The sequence below is a fragment of the Stigmatopora argus genome, chromosome 15 (assembly GCF_051989625.1).
Source record: "Stigmatopora argus isolate UIUO_Sarg chromosome 15, RoL_Sarg_1.0, whole genome shotgun sequence".
In the NCBI taxonomy this organism is placed as follows: Eukaryota; Metazoa; Chordata; class Actinopteri; order Syngnathiformes; family Syngnathidae; genus Stigmatopora; species Stigmatopora argus.
This window is the reverse complement of record NC_135401.1, coordinates 14981198-14999867: the sequence shown is the minus strand read 5'-3', so window position 1 is coordinate 14999867 and position 18670 is coordinate 14981198. Positions and strand designations below refer to the sequence as shown.

The 18670-nt window shown below is 40.7% G+C and overlaps 1 protein-coding gene across 3 annotated transcripts in view; it reads right to left on the bottom strand.

Moving 5' to 3' along the window:
- The window catches only part of tyro3 (TYRO3 protein tyrosine kinase), a 49671-nt gene that overhangs the window by 6021 nt on the left and 24980 nt on the right, over positions 1–18670 (bottom strand). For 2 of the 3 annotated variants that reach the window (XM_077620966.1, XM_077620965.1), the window contains exons 7-18: positions 18195–18375; positions 17968–18110; positions 15589–15727; positions 13815–13956; positions 13648–13742; positions 13455–13550; positions 8755–8835; positions 8591–8683; positions 8389–8510; positions 4277–4386; positions 4032–4191; positions 1274–1410 (exon numbers count right to left, since the gene is read on the bottom strand). In XM_077620966.1, the coding sequence (XP_077477092.1) occupies positions 1274–1410; positions 4032–4191; positions 4277–4386; positions 8389–8510; positions 8591–8683; positions 8755–8835; positions 13455–13550; positions 13648–13742; positions 13815–13956; positions 15589–15727; positions 17968–18110; positions 18195–18375 (1499 nt within the window). The remainder of the gene's footprint in view (positions 1–1273; positions 1411–4031; positions 4192–4276; positions 4387–8388; positions 8511–8590; positions 8684–8754; positions 8836–13454; positions 13551–13647; positions 13743–13814; positions 13957–15588; positions 15728–17967; positions 18111–18194; positions 18376–18670) is intronic. The other variant, XM_077620967.1, reaches the window with a different exon arrangement.

Below are 18670 nucleotides of genomic sequence, written 5' to 3'. Positions count from 1 at the left end.
ACATAACATAAACTTTAAATTGAACTTAAATGAACTTCGCTTACTATACACACACTTAAAAATGGATGTAACCTTGTTGTGCTATAATCACGGCAAAGGTGTTAATGTATTCCGTCGTGGATTTTGAGTCGGAACTAGCTGCTTACCTATGCCTCACAACCGAGGGTATCCCCAGTTTGTTTTTTAAATTATCGAAGCAGCCACGACTCGCTTTGAAAGTTTCGGCTGGCGTCAAAGTATCCCATTTCTCAGCTTTACTTTCAAGTCCTCACAGATTCCGCTAAATGTGTCTCCTTTATCCGTATTAAAAGAAACCCCTCCCTCTAGTCATAACTGCACAGCTAGAAAAGGACCACCGAGCGGCCACATCATAAGCGTAAGTTATGTTTGGGAGGAGACAGCGCTTTTTGAGTCGATGATCCCTCCAAGTGTAGAAAATATGGTACTTAAACAATTGATAGAAGGTGGCCCGGCAGCTGAGTGGTTAACGCATCGGCCTCACAGTGGGGGACCTGGGTTCAAATCTAGGTCGGTCCACCTGTGTGGAGTTTGCATGTTCTCCGGGCCTGCATGGGTTTTCTCTGGGTACTTCAGTTTCCTCCCAAATTTCAAAGGCATGCATGGTAGGCTGATTGGACACTCTAAATTGCCCCTAGGTATGAGTGGGAGTGTGAATGGTTGTTCTTCTCCTTGTGCCCTGCGATTGGCAGGCCACCAATTCAGGGTGTCCCCTGCCTCTGGCCCGAAGTCAGCTGGGATAGGCTGTCGCACCCCACACGAGCATAGTTAGGATAAAGGGGTTCAGAAAATGAGATGAGAACAATTGATTGCTGTGGCCTTAACATATAGCAAGTAGTGTGAACAGATTTTTCAGTGAGTACAAATTACTAAACACCGGGTTTAGTAATCTGTGCCAACAGTTTAGTAATTTTCGCCTGCAGCTTGCCAATATCTACTCACAGTTTACTAATCTATGCCTACAATTTGACAAAAACTACCCATAATTGAACATTAGGTAAATACAGATTAGTAAACTGACCAGATGCCTGGGTATAGATTTTTGACAAAGCATTTACTGACAAATACTTTTGTCAATTAAAACTAGGTTTATCGTCATTTATTTGGAAATCACTTAAATATGACTAAGAATAATATGTTATTTTGTCCAAAAGACTAAAATTAAAAGAGCAGCCAAAAGCAAAAGTGGCTGAGGTCGTGTGAAATCCCTATCATCATTAAGTGCTTACGCCAGGTGACAACACCGGTTGCTTACATGTCTTGTCTGCACTCGGCAGGTTTCTTGAGGCGTTCTCCCCGAATCAGGTACTCGTATATCTCCGAGTTCTCCACCCCAGGGTATGGTGTCTGGCCTCGGGTCATCACTTCCCACATGGTGACACCAAAGGACCACTGCCACACATAACCTCATTGCTTTAGTGAGTGACTCAAGTTAAATTGAATAAGTGTAGTTGAATGTGTCTGAAATGATTAATACAATACACAGAGTCAGAGAGATTCAAGATACAAAGTAGAGCTGGGCGATAAAACGATAACGATAATTATCATGAAATAATTTGTCAAAGATATTAAAAACTTTCGATAAAAATTGTAAACTACAATTACACTACCCGACCACCACAGAGAATAGGGGCGCTGTTGCAAGATGAATGCTAGTTCCAGACCAACGCTCAGGAGAGGAAGAGGAAACGTGTTTTAAGCATGTTATCAATATAGAGGTTAACGGAGCATTAACGCAATAGGACAATAACACGGCCAAAATGAGCGATTATGAGGACAACACAGATAAGATCCACTAAAAGATCTAAGTAAATTCTCCCAGTCGTTTTCTTTTTTTTTAAATGTCTCGTACCTGAGCAAAGAGCAGCCTTATTGAAAATGTCCTTAACCCACTGTCCTCATTTGAAGACAGGTTGTAATATTTTTCTTACTTGATATCAAGGTGTTTCCCCAGTCTATGTAAATGAAAACGTTGCAAAAATCAAAACCTTTTTTCTTTGGTAAAAATTGATTAAGTTCATCTCAACTTTTTAATTTGTTTATTTAATTTTTTGTAAAAGGCCATATGAAACGTAAATTTACACTGTTTTTTTGTGAGGCTGAAAATAGTCTGCTTGCCAAAGGTGATGTCGTCTTCAGTTGATTATTTTATATTGTACAGAAACGTTTGGTTTAAAGGCAAATTTATAAAAATAAAGACGCCTATCAAAATTTCTCCACCTTTTATTCTTTACTTTTCATAGTGGAAGGAGGGAGATGTCTTATTTTTATTGCACAACAAAAATACTTTTAAAATCATCATATCATGTGTGTGTGTGTGTGTGTGTGTGTGTGTGTGTGTGTGTGTGTGTGTGTGTGTGTGTGTGTGTGTGTGTGTGTCATCGTTTACCTTCAACCTCCACAAGGGAGTAAAGATGGAAATTAGCCCTTGGCTACAATCTTACATATTTACATATGTATATGTATATATGTGTATATATATATATATATATATATATATATATATATATATATATATATATATATATACACACACATATATACATATATATATACATATATACATATACACATATATATATATATATACATATATATATATATATATGTGTGTGTGTTCATTAATATGTGCTCTCCCTTATTAAATAAATCAAAGATCAAAATTTATTCATTGACAGAAGTTTGAAGTTTCAAATTTGAAAGAAAAAAAGATGCGGTAGTACCGTATTTACTCGCATATAAGCCGCCCGTGCATATAGGCCGCACCCTTAAATTGTTGAATTTTACATTTTCTCACATATAAGCCACCCCCTGATTCCCCATTTTCACCTCCATATTCATGGTTTTAATAGGGAGTACAAATGTGTTACTTTGAAGGGAAAATCTTAAGAAAATCATCACAAGTGGTATTTCTGAGATACTGTGTGAATCAAAAGCATATTATTAGGGTCAATATAATAAGGAAGTTAATATTCCTGTCTTTGTAAATGCAAAATATCAAATTATTCAATTTGAAAAAGAAATAGGTATATCTTGATGAGAACCTGATGCTTTCTAATTACAGAAATTACAATTTTCTTACCAGAAATTTAAGATGTTGTGGCACCCATATTGTTTCTAATGTGAAAATATCTCAATTCTTTCGATGGTTCATATTACTTCAATAGTTGTCACTTTTCGAAAAATCATCACAAGTGGTATTTCTGGTAATTCTTATTAGGGTCAATATCATAAGGAAGTTAATATGCCTGTCCTTGTAAATGCATAATATCAAATTATTCAATTTGAAAAAAAAGAAATAGGTCTATCTTGATGCGAACCTGATGCTTCTAATTACAGAAATTACAATTTTCTTACCTGAAGTTTAAGATGTTGTGGCAGCCATATTGCTTCTAATGTCAAAATATCCCAATTCTTTCGATGGTTTATATTAATTACTCCAATAGTTGTCACTTTCGAACAAGAAATAAAACGAAAGAAAATTAAAGTGGAAGTTTGTTTAATTTCAAAATCAAGGCTACTCGCATCTGGTCAGTCAGAGCACGTTTAACTAGGTTTAGACGGCAGCGCCCTAGGTACGACGGCTGCCCCGGGGCCTCGGTAAGATGGCCGTCCCCTGAGCGAGCAGTGACAGGAACGTGAGTTTTTCACGTATTATGCAAGATACGTAGGTTTTTCTTCTTCTTGAATTTCATTCATAGACGTCAAAATTAATTTTATTGAGCGTTTTATCTGTTTATCTTTTCTCTATTTTGAAATAAATGACCGTATCGGCCGCATTCGCTTGTCATGACGTCCGGTGGCACTGCGTCATGACGTCGTGTCATGGCGTCGTCAACTTGCAGTTTCGTGCATGTCATGTTTTTATGCGCATATTTTTGTCTGACAAAAGCGGCTTATATGCGACTAAATACGAATAGTTTTCGCCCAGCTCTAATACAAAGTAACAATTATTCACAGGATGAACATTTTCTTTGTTAACACAAATGTCACAAAATGTGTGTTTGGCATACCACATCACTTTGCGTGGTGTAGACATTGTCAGCCAAACTTTCCAAAGCGATCCACTTGACTGGAAGCTTGGAAACAGATCCTTGTCGGTAATAATCTCCCGAGTAGATCTTCTTCGAGAGGCCAAAGTCTGCCACGCATACTACCCTGTTTTTGCCAAGCCTGAAGCACGCAAGAGAAAGCAATCCATTATCTTTGAGTGGATGCGCATGCAAGGGTGACATAAAGTAAACAGAAAGGGCCTGACATGCAGTTGCGGGCCGCCAGGTCTCTGTGGATGAAATTTCGAGTGCTCAGGTATTCCATTCCTCGAGCCACGTCCAGCATAAACTGAACTAGCACGTGCGGGAGTAAGTCCTGAGAGGGATCATACAGAAATGAAGATGTGGGGGTGATCAAATTGTCAAGGTTGTAGAACAGAGAAGTTAACAGTCAAGTTAAATTATTTTTACTTTTTCAAACTTAACTTTAAACTTAAACCCGATTCTGAAACTGGTAGGTTTAGCCGCAGCAAAAATGTCTGTTTTGGTCACTCTCGTCACAGGAGGGTTTAAATGGGTTAATTTTTTTCAATGACATGAAATTAGCCTTATTCTTGCAAACAACACTTCTCATGTTCTCTAACTGAGACCCAAAATTACACAAATACAAAGTCCATTTTTATTTCCTAGAGAAAAATTTAATGAATTCGCGAAACAATGAGAATGTATTGTAAAAACTATAGCTCTAATTTTTGGGTTTTTACTTTTTTAAGGTATGTACAAATTACTTCAGGGATGATGAAGAAATCCTGAAGGTTAGACATATATAATGTTCCTGTTTACATTACCCTGGCCCTGGTTGTGTGCGCACTTTGGGAGCAGTTTGAGTACTAGTAGAATTTGCGCTAAAACTTTGTTGCTCAAACGCAACTTATTTAAGTAAGTTTGTTCACACCAACACACACACAAAACTTTTTCAGCTAAGTATTAACTAAAGGAAAGGATCTCTCTTTATGAATAAGAATGAAGAACATGAATATATACTCGCATATAGGCCGCCCCGCGTATAAGCCGCACCCTTAAAATAGTTGAATTTTATCTGATTCACAATTTTCACCTCCATATTCATGGTTTTATTAGGTAGAACCAATGTGTTGTTACTTTGAAGGGAAAATCTTAAAAATCATCACGTGGTATTTCTGAGATACTGTATGAATCAAAACCATATTATTAAGGTCAATAGCTAATATATAAGTTAATATGCATGTCTTTGTAAATGCAAAATATCAAATTATTCAATTTGAAAAAAGAAATAAGTCTATTTTGATGAGAACCTGATGCTTGTTAATGACAGAAATTACAATTTTCTTACCAGAAGTTTAAGATGTTGTGGCGGCCAAATTGCTTCTAATGTCGAAATATCTCAATTTTTTCCATGGTTCATATTAGTGCAATAGTTGTAACTTTCGAACATGAAATAAAAAGAAAAAAATATCAAGGCGGAATTTTGTTTTATTTCATAATCACAAATGTACAATCATTTCCTTTCTGTGTTCCGAAAGGGTGTTGCCTGCACGTAGACAATTTAAAAAAGGAAGTAACATGAGCAGTACAACCAGGAAGTGTGTCCGAGTCTCTGGATGCAATAATAGCATTTGATACACATTACACAGGTATCAAGGCTAATATTCTAATGATCGACCGCAAGACCTTAGATCAGCCTTAACAACTATTGGGATGTGCTGACATGGAAAAAACAAACTGTATCTTGCATAAAACTCACTCACTCATGCCTGCCATTGCTCGCTCAGGGTGCCACCATCTTGCCATAGTTAAACGTGCTCTGACTGGTCAGACACAAGTAGCCTTGATACATGTGTTCGTAGTGTTTACCATGTCAGGACATCCCGATAGTTGTTAAGGCTGATCGAAGGTCTTGCAGTCGATCGTTAAAATATCAGCCTTGATACCTGCGTAATGTGGATCTCATGCTATTATTGCACCCAGAGACTTAGTGAAAACTAGAACACTACGGACACACTTCCTGGTTGTACTGCTCAAGTGACTTCCTTTTTGAATTTGTTTACGTGCAGACAAAACCCTTTTGGAATGTGCAATCCAGCAGATGATCCTTTTGATTCATACAGTATCTTAAAAATACCAAGTGCGATGATTTTTCTAAAGATTTTCCCTTCAAAGTAACACATTTGTACTCCCTATTATTTGGGTGCGGCTTATATGCGAGGAAATACGGTAGTTGTCAAGTAGGAAGGGTTTCACAAAATACTGTCCCCGAAGACACAGGTTTTAGACACCTGCCCTCATTTGTTTTCGCATAAATTTAAAAAAAAACTTGTCTAATAATCTTCCCTGTGTGTGTCACGAATGTTTGTTATATGCTAGTACAGGACCGGCCTAATTTAGTGTGTCGTCGGTTTCTCTCTCTCCCTCAGGCAGTAATGTAAGCAATAAGGTTGCAGGTACGTATGCTTCTGGTTGCATTGTTGATGTGTTTTCTGGTCATTCACAAAACAAACTGACTGTCTGACTGAACGAATAGAGCCGGTGGCTAACAACGTGGCTGTTTTGTTTTTGTTTTCAATAGTCATGTTACGTGCTTGCGGTTGCAAATACAATATTATTATTTTTTTATCGACATCTCATCAATTATGGTAAGTACAGAAACTTCAATTTTTATTAAAACGTATTTTACTTTTTGAGAGTAGGTATTTTGACGTAAAAACAAGTTACGCAGTAATTTGGGTTATGTCAGCAGTGTAAAAACGGAATTAGTCACTCAGAGTCCCTGTAATTTTCCAACCATATTATTAGTATTCAACTAATAAATATTCAATCATTCATTCATTTTCCATACCGCCCATCCTTGAAAGGGTTGCTGGAGCCTAACCCACCTGTCGTTGGGCAAAAGGCAGACTACACCCTAGACTCCTCGCCAGTCAGTTGTATGGCACACAGAGTGACAAACAACCATTCACACTCCCAATCACACCGCCACCAGCGGGAATCGAGCCCGCGCCTGCCCGCACCGAAGTCAGAGGAGTGAACCTCCCCACCACAAGGCGGCTTCAAATAATAAATATAAAATTATAAATGGCGACCCAGAACGAACATACGAGATGGTTCCTGATGCGGCCATCCGGGTGGCCAAGTATGCGAGAGGCTGCTTATGAGAACAGCATCTTTCTCGTCGGATCTCCCTCGAGTAAAGATATCTACTAGCACCGGCCGTACAGGTTACACTTTTTGCATTGATCAGTGCAAAATTAAGAGGAAAAAAAATGGGTCCAAAGCAAGCCAGTACAATGAATAAAGGACTAACCATCATTTCCAAGCCAGTGACATTCATAACAAGATGGAGAGCCTTCGTTTCATATGTTAAAAGATAAACAGTTAGCGGGAGATAGTGTGACCGAGTCGATAATCTGCAAAAAAGCCAGGGGAATCTACATGGACTTGAAAGAAAAGCAAGTATCTGAAAAAGACACCCGCTGAACCCTTCACTAACGAGTCGTGGCTTGTTCGATAATTTTTTTAAATGAACTGGGATAGTACACTCGGTTGTGAGGCATGGGGGAGCAGCTATTACCTACTCGAAAGTCGCGGCGGAATACATTAACACCTTTGCCTAGGTTAATAGCATGACATAGTTACACTCATTAAAGTGTGTGTATATCGTAATCAAGTTTAAGTTAAATTTAAAGTTCATGTTATGTTACGAGTGCAATCCCGTCATGTCTCTCTCTCTCTGCCGCGCACTCCGCGGTAAACGCTACCGCCTGTCTGGACTGAATAATATCACATTTTACTATTGAAGATCATAACCACTAGATAGATATTTGTTGCTTTTTTGGTGTTTTCTCAGTGTGGGAATGGATTAATTTGTATTTAGTTCATCTCTATAGGAAAAATTGATTGGAGATCTGAGTAAATTGACATACGAGCTTGGTCCCAGAATGCATTAAGCTCATATTTCAAGGTATTACTGTATAGCTCAAATGGAGTGTAACTGAGGGCCGCCTCATGGTGTAGAGGTTCACTCGCTTGACTTCGGTGCGGGCAGGCGCAGGCTCGATTCCTGCTGGTGTTGGTATGATTGTGAGGGTGTATGGTCGTTTGTCTCTCTGTGTGCCCTACGACTGACTGCCGACCAGTCTACGGTGTAGTCTGCCTTTCGCCCGAAGTACGCTGGGTTAGGCTCAAGCAACCCCTGCCACCCTTTCGAGCATGCATCAGGAAAATGAATGAATGAGAGTAATTGATTTTTTTACTCAATCAACACTAAAGCTCTTAGTTTAACCCAGACCTACGCAGCTATGTTAAGATAAACTTTTGTTTTGCAGGACTGAATGAGACATACAAAGGGACGGTCTCCGAGTCTGGACAGGAACAGGTAAGTGTGCAGGTCTCCATGCTTCATGAAGGGTAAGACCACCATAGGGACAGGCAAACGCTGTGCGTGGCGCCGATGCAGACTAACACCTATTGGAACAAACAATTGTCGATCAAAAGACATTTGACCTGTCTTACTATTATAATAAGTTATATACTTAATTCTTTACCAATGAGCTGGATTACGTTGGGGTGTTGGAAGTCTTTCATGTAGGCTGCCTCCTTCAAGCACTGTTCGATGTCACTTGACGCTGTGATGTCAGCTGGATACATAACCATGAGCTGAACCGAAAATTCGACAAAAGCCAATGAAATTTAAAAAGGCAGCACTCACATTTCAGAACTTTGACTGCCACCTTCTGTACTTGTGAGTCATCCGTCTTCAGGAAAGCCTCACGCACTGACCCAAACTCACCTACACACACACACACACACGTATGCTGTTAGTCAACTGGACAACGAAGAATGAGTCTGAGAATGCTTTAAAAAAAATCATTAAGAGGTGATATTCCTTTCAGGCTGTGACAATGTATTCAATTCTGTGTTGGTTTGTCAACTTGGTATTAAGAAGAGATTGAGTTCATGCTTTCCTTGTCGACGGTACGGCAAAAGCCATTAGAAAAAGGCATTCGATTTTAATCGCACATTAAATTCATTAAAATGCTTTTTTTCCTCTTGTTGTGTGTTCTACTGTTAGTTACTTTTGATTAAGAAACTAGATTCAGGAAAAACATTATTGCCATGTATCAGGAAGCATAGAAACGTATTCACATAAAATACGTTTAGGTACTTCCGAGTCTGACAACCCACTCTCTTTTTGAATCAAAAAGCCCAATGTGGAGTTCTGTAAGACTAGTTGACTGAAATTTACAGAAGGAATACATTTCATTCTCGTCCACATCGACAGCAGATCATTTTGGGCGGACCATTTTTAGCTTGGCAGCAAAAAACTACAGTAAAAGCAATAACGCAATAGTTTTGTTCCCGAAACCAATCTGTTCATTAAGTGTACCTGAAACAACAGTGGAACATACAACCCAAAAAAAGGATTTTCATATGTTTAATGTGAGATGTGTTGTTCTGCAGTGTTGATATTATAATGAAAATAAAAGCATTCATTTCAATTGTTGTAACGTGATGACTGACATGCATTTTTGAAACACTAATTTTTAAAAATGCCCCTGGTGTATCTCTTGCTTGCTGCCTCTTGTGTGAACCAGGTGTTTCGTATTGTCTCGTCAACCCATGTCTGCCAATTTAAACCTTGTGAATTCGTCAGTCCTAGTCATATGGTCTTGTGTATGTGTTCCCATGTGCACTCCCCATGTTCTGTGCTCTTCGTTTCCCTGTGTCTTTCCGGTCAGGTTTGATTTTTTTTTTCAATGGTTTTGAAGTCTTTGTTATTTTTGAGAATTTTCTGAAAGTATTAAAGTTTTGTTAGTGCACCGTCACTCCCTGTCTTGGCCTGCTTCCCTGCATTTGGGTTCTGCCACGCTCCATACGTCGCACCAATTACAGTATTTTTGTTTACATTGGAAAAAAAAAGTCGAATGGGTCCTCGAGTAAGTCCTTACACACTTTCATGCTAACTTATTCAGTGCTTTTGGGCATCTGGGGTGGTACATAGCAAAACTGGCCATTCTGTCACCCGTGAGCACTTTGCTTTCAACACCGGAAGATTGCCTCCTCTGTCCCTGCTTCTACAGACTATTTAAAGAACCCCTTTGCATGCTGAATGGATCCTGCACAACGTTCATGGCTCTTGTGTTTTGGTTGCTGCGCACGTCGGTCTGGACTCCATACCATGTCTCAAACATGCGAATACGTCCCTCATTGGATCCCTGGAGGAGTCTCTCCAGCCCACAGTGCGGTGTCCTCAACCTCAATTCGTTGGGCACATTAGCAACCCCTTGACCCACCTTTTGTTGGCCCTCTCCACAGTTTTACAAGGGATTGAAGCTGACGAATCTAATGTGAGCTTCAGTGATGCAGCTCCGCAAGCTTTTGCCCTGGTAACAAGGGAACTCAGACACGTGGTGTCCTACCTCGTCCGGGCGTGTCGCCAGGTGTGGCTTGCACAATCTCCATTGTTTATAGTGTTTCTCGAGCAATGCTTTGGAGTGTTCGTGTGGAACCTGGGGAACTCTCGTCTTGGTGCACTTCCAGCTTTGGAAAAGACCATTATGGCTCATGTGACCAGATGACAGCTTTCGGGCGTTGGTGGAACTGGGGGGCCCTTGGCTATGTCCTGTGCTCACCGTCTATCACGGTCATTACCTGATGGGGAATACGGTCCCCAGCATCTCGCAGCCTGTGACCCTTGTCCGCTGCGAGGTCCTCACCATGGATCCCAGCCACTTGGGGGGTACACGGTCGATTGGTCGCCGGTCTTTTGGTCACGGTCTTTAGGTCGCCCGGAAGTTTGGTCGTCGGTCTTTTGGGTCGCCGGTCTTTTTTATCGCCGTTCTTTTTTGTCGCCCAAATGATCGGCTGCTGCCATCTACTGTCAATTTATTAAAAGCAAATTCACAGATGGTGTTTTTATTGAAGCAGTCCAATGAACATTCATTCTCTCTGGGAGAACTTGCAATGTTGAAATACTTTAGATTAGATGGTCATTTTTATCAAACAAATAAAAGTATTAGTATACTTTTAGCTGTTGAAACGATCTAAATACTGTCTAAAATTTAGACAGTATTTAGATCGTTTCAACAGTATTTAGACTCTAAATACTGTTGAAACGATCTAAATACTGTTGAAACGATCTAAATATCTAATATCAAAATATCAATAAGAGCACTCATTTAACACATCGGCTGCTGCCATTGACTGTCATAGGCGTCCAATGAACCTTCATTCTCTCTGGGAGAAATAAGAGCACTCATTTAACACATCAGCTGCTGCCATCGACTGTCATTTTAGCTCCAGTATTTGTATTTCATCACTAAGTGCTGATTTTACCGCATTTTAGTGCATTTTTGCGAATGGTCGCCTATAGTCGCATTTGGTCGCGCCGACGTTTATCGGTCTTTCCCCCGGGAAAATCACCCCCAGAGCCCGGTAGTCATGTCTGATAAGCTCCGGTATTTGTATTTCATCAATAAGTGCGTATTTTACCCCGTTTTAGTGAAATTTAGGCCCTTTCGGAAATGGTCGTCGCATTTGGTCGCGCCAAGGTTTATAGCTGTCTTTCCCCCGGGAAAATCACCCCCAATTAATGTCTGAAAAGCTCCAGTATTTGTATTTAATCATTAAATGCTGTTTTAAAAACTATTACTCCGCTTTTGGAACACTTTTCTGGGCATTCTTAACCATTTTTCTACCTTAAGAGAGATTCTCCCATTCATTCTCCCAGAGAGAATGAAGGTTCATTGGACGCCTATGACAGTCGATGGCAGCAGCTGATGTGTTAAATGAGTGCTCTTATTTCTCCCAGAGAGAATGAAGGTTCATTGGACGCCTATGACAGTCGATGGCAGCAGCTGATGTGTTAAATGAGTGCTCTTATTTCTCCCAGAGAGAATGAAGGTTGCTAGAATTTTTAAGTTTTACTGCTTCAATTAAAACACCATCTGTGAATTTGCTTTATCTTCTTTTTAATAAATTAATTTTACTTATTGCCTTTTATTATAATGTCAAAGTTCCGGGCTAAAAGTATACTAATACTTTTATTTGTTTGATAAAAATGACCATCTAATCTAAAGTATTTCAACATTGCAAGTTCTCCCAGAGAGAATGAAGGTTCATTGGACTGCTTCAATAAAAACACCATCTGTGAATTTGCTTTTTAATAAATTGACAGTAGATGGCAGCAGCCGATCATTTGGGCGACCAAAAGACCGGCGACCAAAAGACCGGCGACCAATCGACCGTGTACCCCCCAAGTGGCTGGGATCCATGGTGAGAACCTCGCAGCGGACAAGGGTCACAGGCTGCGAGATGCTGGGGACCGTATTCCCCATCAGGTAATGACCGTGATAGACGCTGACCACAGGACATAGCCAAGGTCCCCCCAGTTCCACCAACGCCCGAAAGCTGTTATCTGGTCACATGAGCCATAATGGTCTTTTCCAAAGCTGGAAGTGCACCAAGACGAGAGTTCCCCAGGTTCCACTCGAACACTCCAAAGCATTGCTCGAGAAACACTATAAACAATGGAGATTGTGCAAGCCACACCTGGCGACACGCCCGGACGAGGTAGGACACCACGTGTCTGAGTTCCCTTGTTACCAGGGCAAAAGCTTGCGGAGCTGCATCACTGAAGCTTACATTAGATTCGTCAGCTTCAATCCCTTGTAAAACTGTGGAGAGGGCCAACAAAAGGTGGGTCAAGGGGTTGCTAATGTGCCCAACGAATTGAGGTTGAGGACACCGCACTGTGGGCTGGAGAGACTCCTCCAGGGATCCAATGAGGGACGTATTCGCATGTTTGAGACCTGGTATGGAGTCCAGACCGACGTGCGCAGCAACCAAAACACAAGAGCCATGAACGTTGTGCAGGATCCATTCAGCATGCAAAGGGGTTCTTTAAATAGTCTGTAGAAGCAGGGACAGAGAAGGCAATCTTCCGGTGTTGAAAGAAAAGTGCTCACGGGTGACAGAATGGCCAGTTTTGCTATGTACCACCCCAGATGCCCAAAGACCGGCGACCCAAGAAACCGACGACCAAACTTCCGGGCGACCTAAAGACCGCGACCTAAAGACCGGCGACCAATCGACCGCACACGACTTGGGGTGGGGTGCTGTAGGCTGGTAACTGGTCTGTGCCGGACCACACTGATCACAATAGTGTGATAGATTTGCATGCATTGCCTTTAACTCTGAAGCAATTTCTACAGTGCCAATGGAGGGGTACGTGGTAGTACGATCAGACTACGGTACACTGTGTACCATATTAACAAGCAGGGTGGACAAAAATCCACCCAGCTATTGGAGACCAAGCATCACCTTTTCTAGAGGCTGTCTGCAGGCCTCCTGTTTGGCCAACCCAACAGGTTAACTGAGTCACATAAAATATTTTTAACACAATGTTACCTTTGCCCAACATGTGTCCGAGTACTAGCTGCCTCTCTGGGATGAGAACATCCTTCAGTTTGTTTTTAAGCTCTTCGCTGATACCCAGACTGCTCACTGGAGTGACAAAAAGAAGAAAAAAAATAGGTGGAGTGGATAAATTATCACTTGACATGTTAATAAACACCTCTATAACAACTGGACCAAAACTCACGTGTCGAAACATTTGTGCCACTGCCGTTTCTGTTGAAGGAACAAGCAGCCGCAAAGGACACCGGCGTGTCCGGGTTAGTGGGTGGAAAAACCCAACTGAAAACATGAAAAACAACAAAAAGTTACACACACCAATAAAACTTGTCATTCTCATGACTTCCTTAATACCCAAAATGTGTTTCCTTCCCACGCTGCCGAGCAACGACAGAAAAAAGCAAAGCTGCCACGGTCAGCGCTAGGAGACCAAAGAGAACGCCCGCCCAAATGTGGTTCCTCTCCTTAGGCGTGTGTGTGGAGACACCCCAGTCACCTGCGTAGACATCATCACACTGATTAGTATAAAATGACCGTGTATTAGCATAGTAGCAGCTAAAGACACCTTTTAAGTTGAAACTTGGACATAGTACTCTTAGAAATGTTGCTGTTAGGCCTCCCACTTCAAAAGGTACACATCTATCTATCACTGTCAATTGGTTAACTCAACCGACAGAATAGATTTGAATTTGAATAATTTTGGCTTTTGTTAGATGAGGGGCTTTGTTGGAGTTTGAGGAAATCCTGAAAACTAGTGGAGTGAGAAGGCCAGATTTGACCCTCAAACTGCGAAAATGGGAGGTAAGGCTTTCACATGTTGTTCTTCTCGAAAGAATCTGGTACATTTGTACTTCTAAGAATTTTTAAAAAAAGAAATCTATTGACTCATAACTAAAAATCACTTGGCTTTTTCGACAGAAAACAGCGACCAAAATTTATTCGCAAGTCTCTACTCATACCTACTTCACAAAGAAAAGAACGCATTTTTCGGAATATACAGTGGTACCTCTACATACGAGTGCCCCAACATACAAACTATTTGAGATACAAATAAAATTTCGGGCAAATATTTATCTTGAGATACGAGACAAATTTTGATATACGAGCAGACAGCGGACGCGAGAGGCTGCTCATAAGAACAGCACGGGCACTGTCTCTGTCCCAGCAACTCCCTCGTGTAATGTCTCTACGAGCACTGAGCGGAGCGTTGCATTTTTTCAGTGTTTTTTTTCTCTCCGTTAGTCATTGCGAATGGCGAGGCGATCGCTAATACGAGATTTATATATACTACTTCTCATTGGCAAGTGGTCGTGCATTATCTTATTGTGAGGAAATTTGTGTGCATCATTTTCGGAATATTTTGAAGGGAATATAAAAGCAAACAGCCCCTTGATAGGTTGCATTTGAAAGTCAGGGTGGAGGCGGGGCAAATAGGGCCCACCTGGGAGAAGAAAGGTATCAAAATTAAAAACAAAATTAGAATTAAGTTTAGTGTAAGGTTTGATTACATTTATTTTTGAGTGTCTGCATCGTAATCCAAGTTCATTTAAATTTGTTTATGTTATGTTACGAGCGCGTTGCCGTGCATAAAGGCTCCCCCCCTCACTCTGTCCCTCTCTCTCTACCCTCCGCGAAATCCGTCTAATTTTAGTTCTATTAAACACATTTTAGTATACTATTAAACCACTAATGATTTGTTACTTTGTTAATAGATGGCGAATTAGAACAAATAAAAAAAAAATTCCAATCCAATATCCTGGTTTTGGTGTTTTTTCAGAGGGTTGGAACGAATTAATTTAATTTCAGTTCATTTCTATGGGAAACGTTCGTTTGAGTTACGAAAAAATCGTAAATTAAGCTCGTATCTCGAGGTACCACTGTATAATTTATATATATATTTTTATTACATTTTTTTAAAATATGGTCTATTTCAAAAACAACCAGGGCCCAGAGGCTGGCGTTATTTCATTGTGACTCTTTGTGGCCAGGATGAACTCTCCAAAGAAAATGATATATTCTGAACATCGCCCATTTTAATTTTTGCGGAAGACAAATTTCTGCGATTAACTCTGAAATTGCAAATTGCTGAATCCAAATAAGTGAATGATCATGATTCCAGCTAATACACCTCCAATGGGCCGGACCACCACCGGGGAGCTCCAAGGTCCGCATCCCACAGCTGTACAGGCAGAAACCTGGACAGATGCATTGAAGAAGCGGCTAGCGCTTGACAGGCGGGCACGTGGCTCCTTAAAAAGCAGAGGTTCCTAGACAAACACAAAAGAGGCACACTTATCAGTGGTAGTAAATGATCAAGTTTCAGTGTCATTTACAGCAACAGACGGGAGTCAAAATGGGCTGCTCTAGACTAATCGGTCATTTACTGATTTTCACAATGTATTAATTTTTTGCAAATGAAAAGACAATATATACAGTGGTAACTCTACTGTGAAATTAATTCATTCCAGAAGTAGTTTCGTAACTTGTATTTTTCGTAAGTAGAGGCATATGCATTCTCACCCTCTTGCTACTGTGACAACAAAATTTCTATTTGTTCTACAATCTGTACTGCTACACTTTACTGTCTTCCCTCACTACTTCACGACTTCAAAATTAGCACTTTCAGTCTATTGTGGTACAGTTGTACCTTGAGATACGAGCTTAATGCGTTCCGGGACTGAGCTCATATGTCGATTTACTCGTATCTCAAATCAAATATCTTATAGAAATGAACTAAATAGAAATTAATTTGTTCCCACCCAAGAAAACACCCAAAAACAGGCGAATGAAAAGGAAAAAAAACTTTTTATTTGTTCTAATTCACCATCTATTAACAGAGTAACAAATAACTAGTGGTTATGATGTTTAATACTACTAAAATGATTTCACGGAAGGGGGGAGACCTTTTGCACGGCAACGCGCTTGTAACATAACATAAACAAATTTAAATGAACTTGGATTACGATACAGACACTCAAAAATAAGTTTAATCGAACCTTACACTAAATTTAATTCTAATTTTGTTTTAAATTTTTTCACCTTTCTTCTTCCAGTTGGCCCTTTTTGCCCCGCCTGCATCCTGACTTTTAGCGGGAGTTTTTAAAAGGAACCTATCGAGGGTTGTTTGCTTTTATCTTCCCTTCAAAGTATTCCGAAAAATACGCTCACCAATGTCCTCACAATAGGATAACGCACGACCATTTGCCAATTTGTTTGGGTGCCTCTTTTTCATAAAATCAGAACTCTTGCCACTTCGCTATTGTGTTTGATTTCCTTTGTAGCGAGGCGGTCCCCCCTTCCACCTCCTCCTCGCTACAGAGCTCCCGCAAGGCTCCACACGAGGGAGTTGCGGCGAGAAAGACTTTGTACTCAGTGTGCACTGCTGTCCGCCTCCTTAAGCCCTGCGATCGGCTGGCCACCGATACAGGGTGTCCTCTGCCCCTGGCCCAAAGTCAGCAGGGATAGGCTCCAGCACCCCCCGCGAGTGATAGAGTGGATAAAGTGGATAAAGTGGTTCAGAAAATGAATGAAAAAATATCTATGAATAAAACATCTTCATAAATGCCATTAGAATATGCACAACTCCGACTTAAATTTGACCTTATTTTACACATCTGTCCTTTTCACTTCTCATTCTCGTTCAAATGACTTTTCTGCTGAACGTGTCACTTGAGATAGTCAAGTTTCCATTTATATGCAATATTTTTCCATGATTTTGCTTTGATTTATTTAATAAGGGATAGCACATATTAATGAACATATTTAAATTCATGTTAATGAACATATATATGTAAGATTGTAGCCAAGGGCCAATTTCCATTTACTATAGTCGATTGTGTAGGTTGAAGACAAACGATCACTCATACTAGACACACACACAGGCACTCACACAACCACACACACAGCAGATTTAAACAGTTCTAACCCAATTTCACCGCTTGTTCTTCTATTTGCACAGTAAAGTAAAAAGGAATTTATTAAGAAATATTAAAATGTAATTTAAAAAAAGATAGAAGGGCTGTAAAACACGAAAAACAAGAGTGGACAGAGCTACTGCCACTGTCTGCCGCGTGAACGGCGCCATCATGGGAAGGAAAAAAAAGTTGGATTTTATTTTGTGCGCTCCATATGATTTGCTGTGCGCGGAGAAGACGAGAGTAGTGCGCAATTGCGCACGCGCGCAGCTTAGAGGGAACATTGAGCATGACTATATTGGATGCTATGGCGGGGATTTATAAAACGGCTGTCTTTCAACCTTAGAAGGCTACGTCAAATGAATTATATTTCTTGACTTTTATGAAAATTGGGTGGTGTGGCTTATAGTCTGGTGTGCTTTATATTCCAGGAATTATTATTTGTTCTTTACTTAAGAAAGTTTCATATCGTAGGTAAACAATGTCTACAAACAATTTACCCACCATCAAAATAGTCTTCAAATTATTTGATAATCAATCATTCAATTTATCATGGCAGCTCTTCCGCTATTGGATAAATCTCTGAGTCTAACCTGTAGCTCCCCTCCTAGAATCCATTGCACCTTATAGGCCAGCAGCACTCCCTGGAGCACCTCACCCCCAAGCTCCGCCCACTCCAGGCTGAGCTGCTCCTCTGAAAGTCGGAAGGTCAAATTCTCCGGTGCAGCAAACGGCACTGAAGAGAAAATAAAATAGACAAAAGTGGCATCATGCATATAACGACCAACCGGCCCGTCGCAACCAGAGTACGGCAGCTCACCCGACTCGGGCGTGAGAAAGCGCATCCAGGAGGAGAAAGGCGACGCCCCCACCTCGTTGCGGCAAGAGACCCGAGTGCTATAGTTCGAGTGGCGAGCCAAGCCGGGGAGGATGAGAGTGTGCGGAGGAACGGACAAAGATGACTCTGAGAGGACTGCGCCGCTGGAGGAGGGATGCTGCAACTGAGAAGGAAACAGACTTTAGAATAAGTCTATACACTAATCCCTCGTTTTTCACGGATAATGTAGACCAGACATGGCCGCGATAATTGAAAAACCGCGAAGTAGGATCAGCCCTATTATTACTACAATACCATACTACATGTTTTAGCGCCTATACAAAAATACTAGGACACAAGTACCATTATCAAGAAGTGTATTGATTAAATATCAGTTACAGGCTTATGAAAATTCAATTCAATTCAATTTTATTGGCGAAAGAAAAGCACAAGGCTAAGGGCCATGTAACAAAGATACA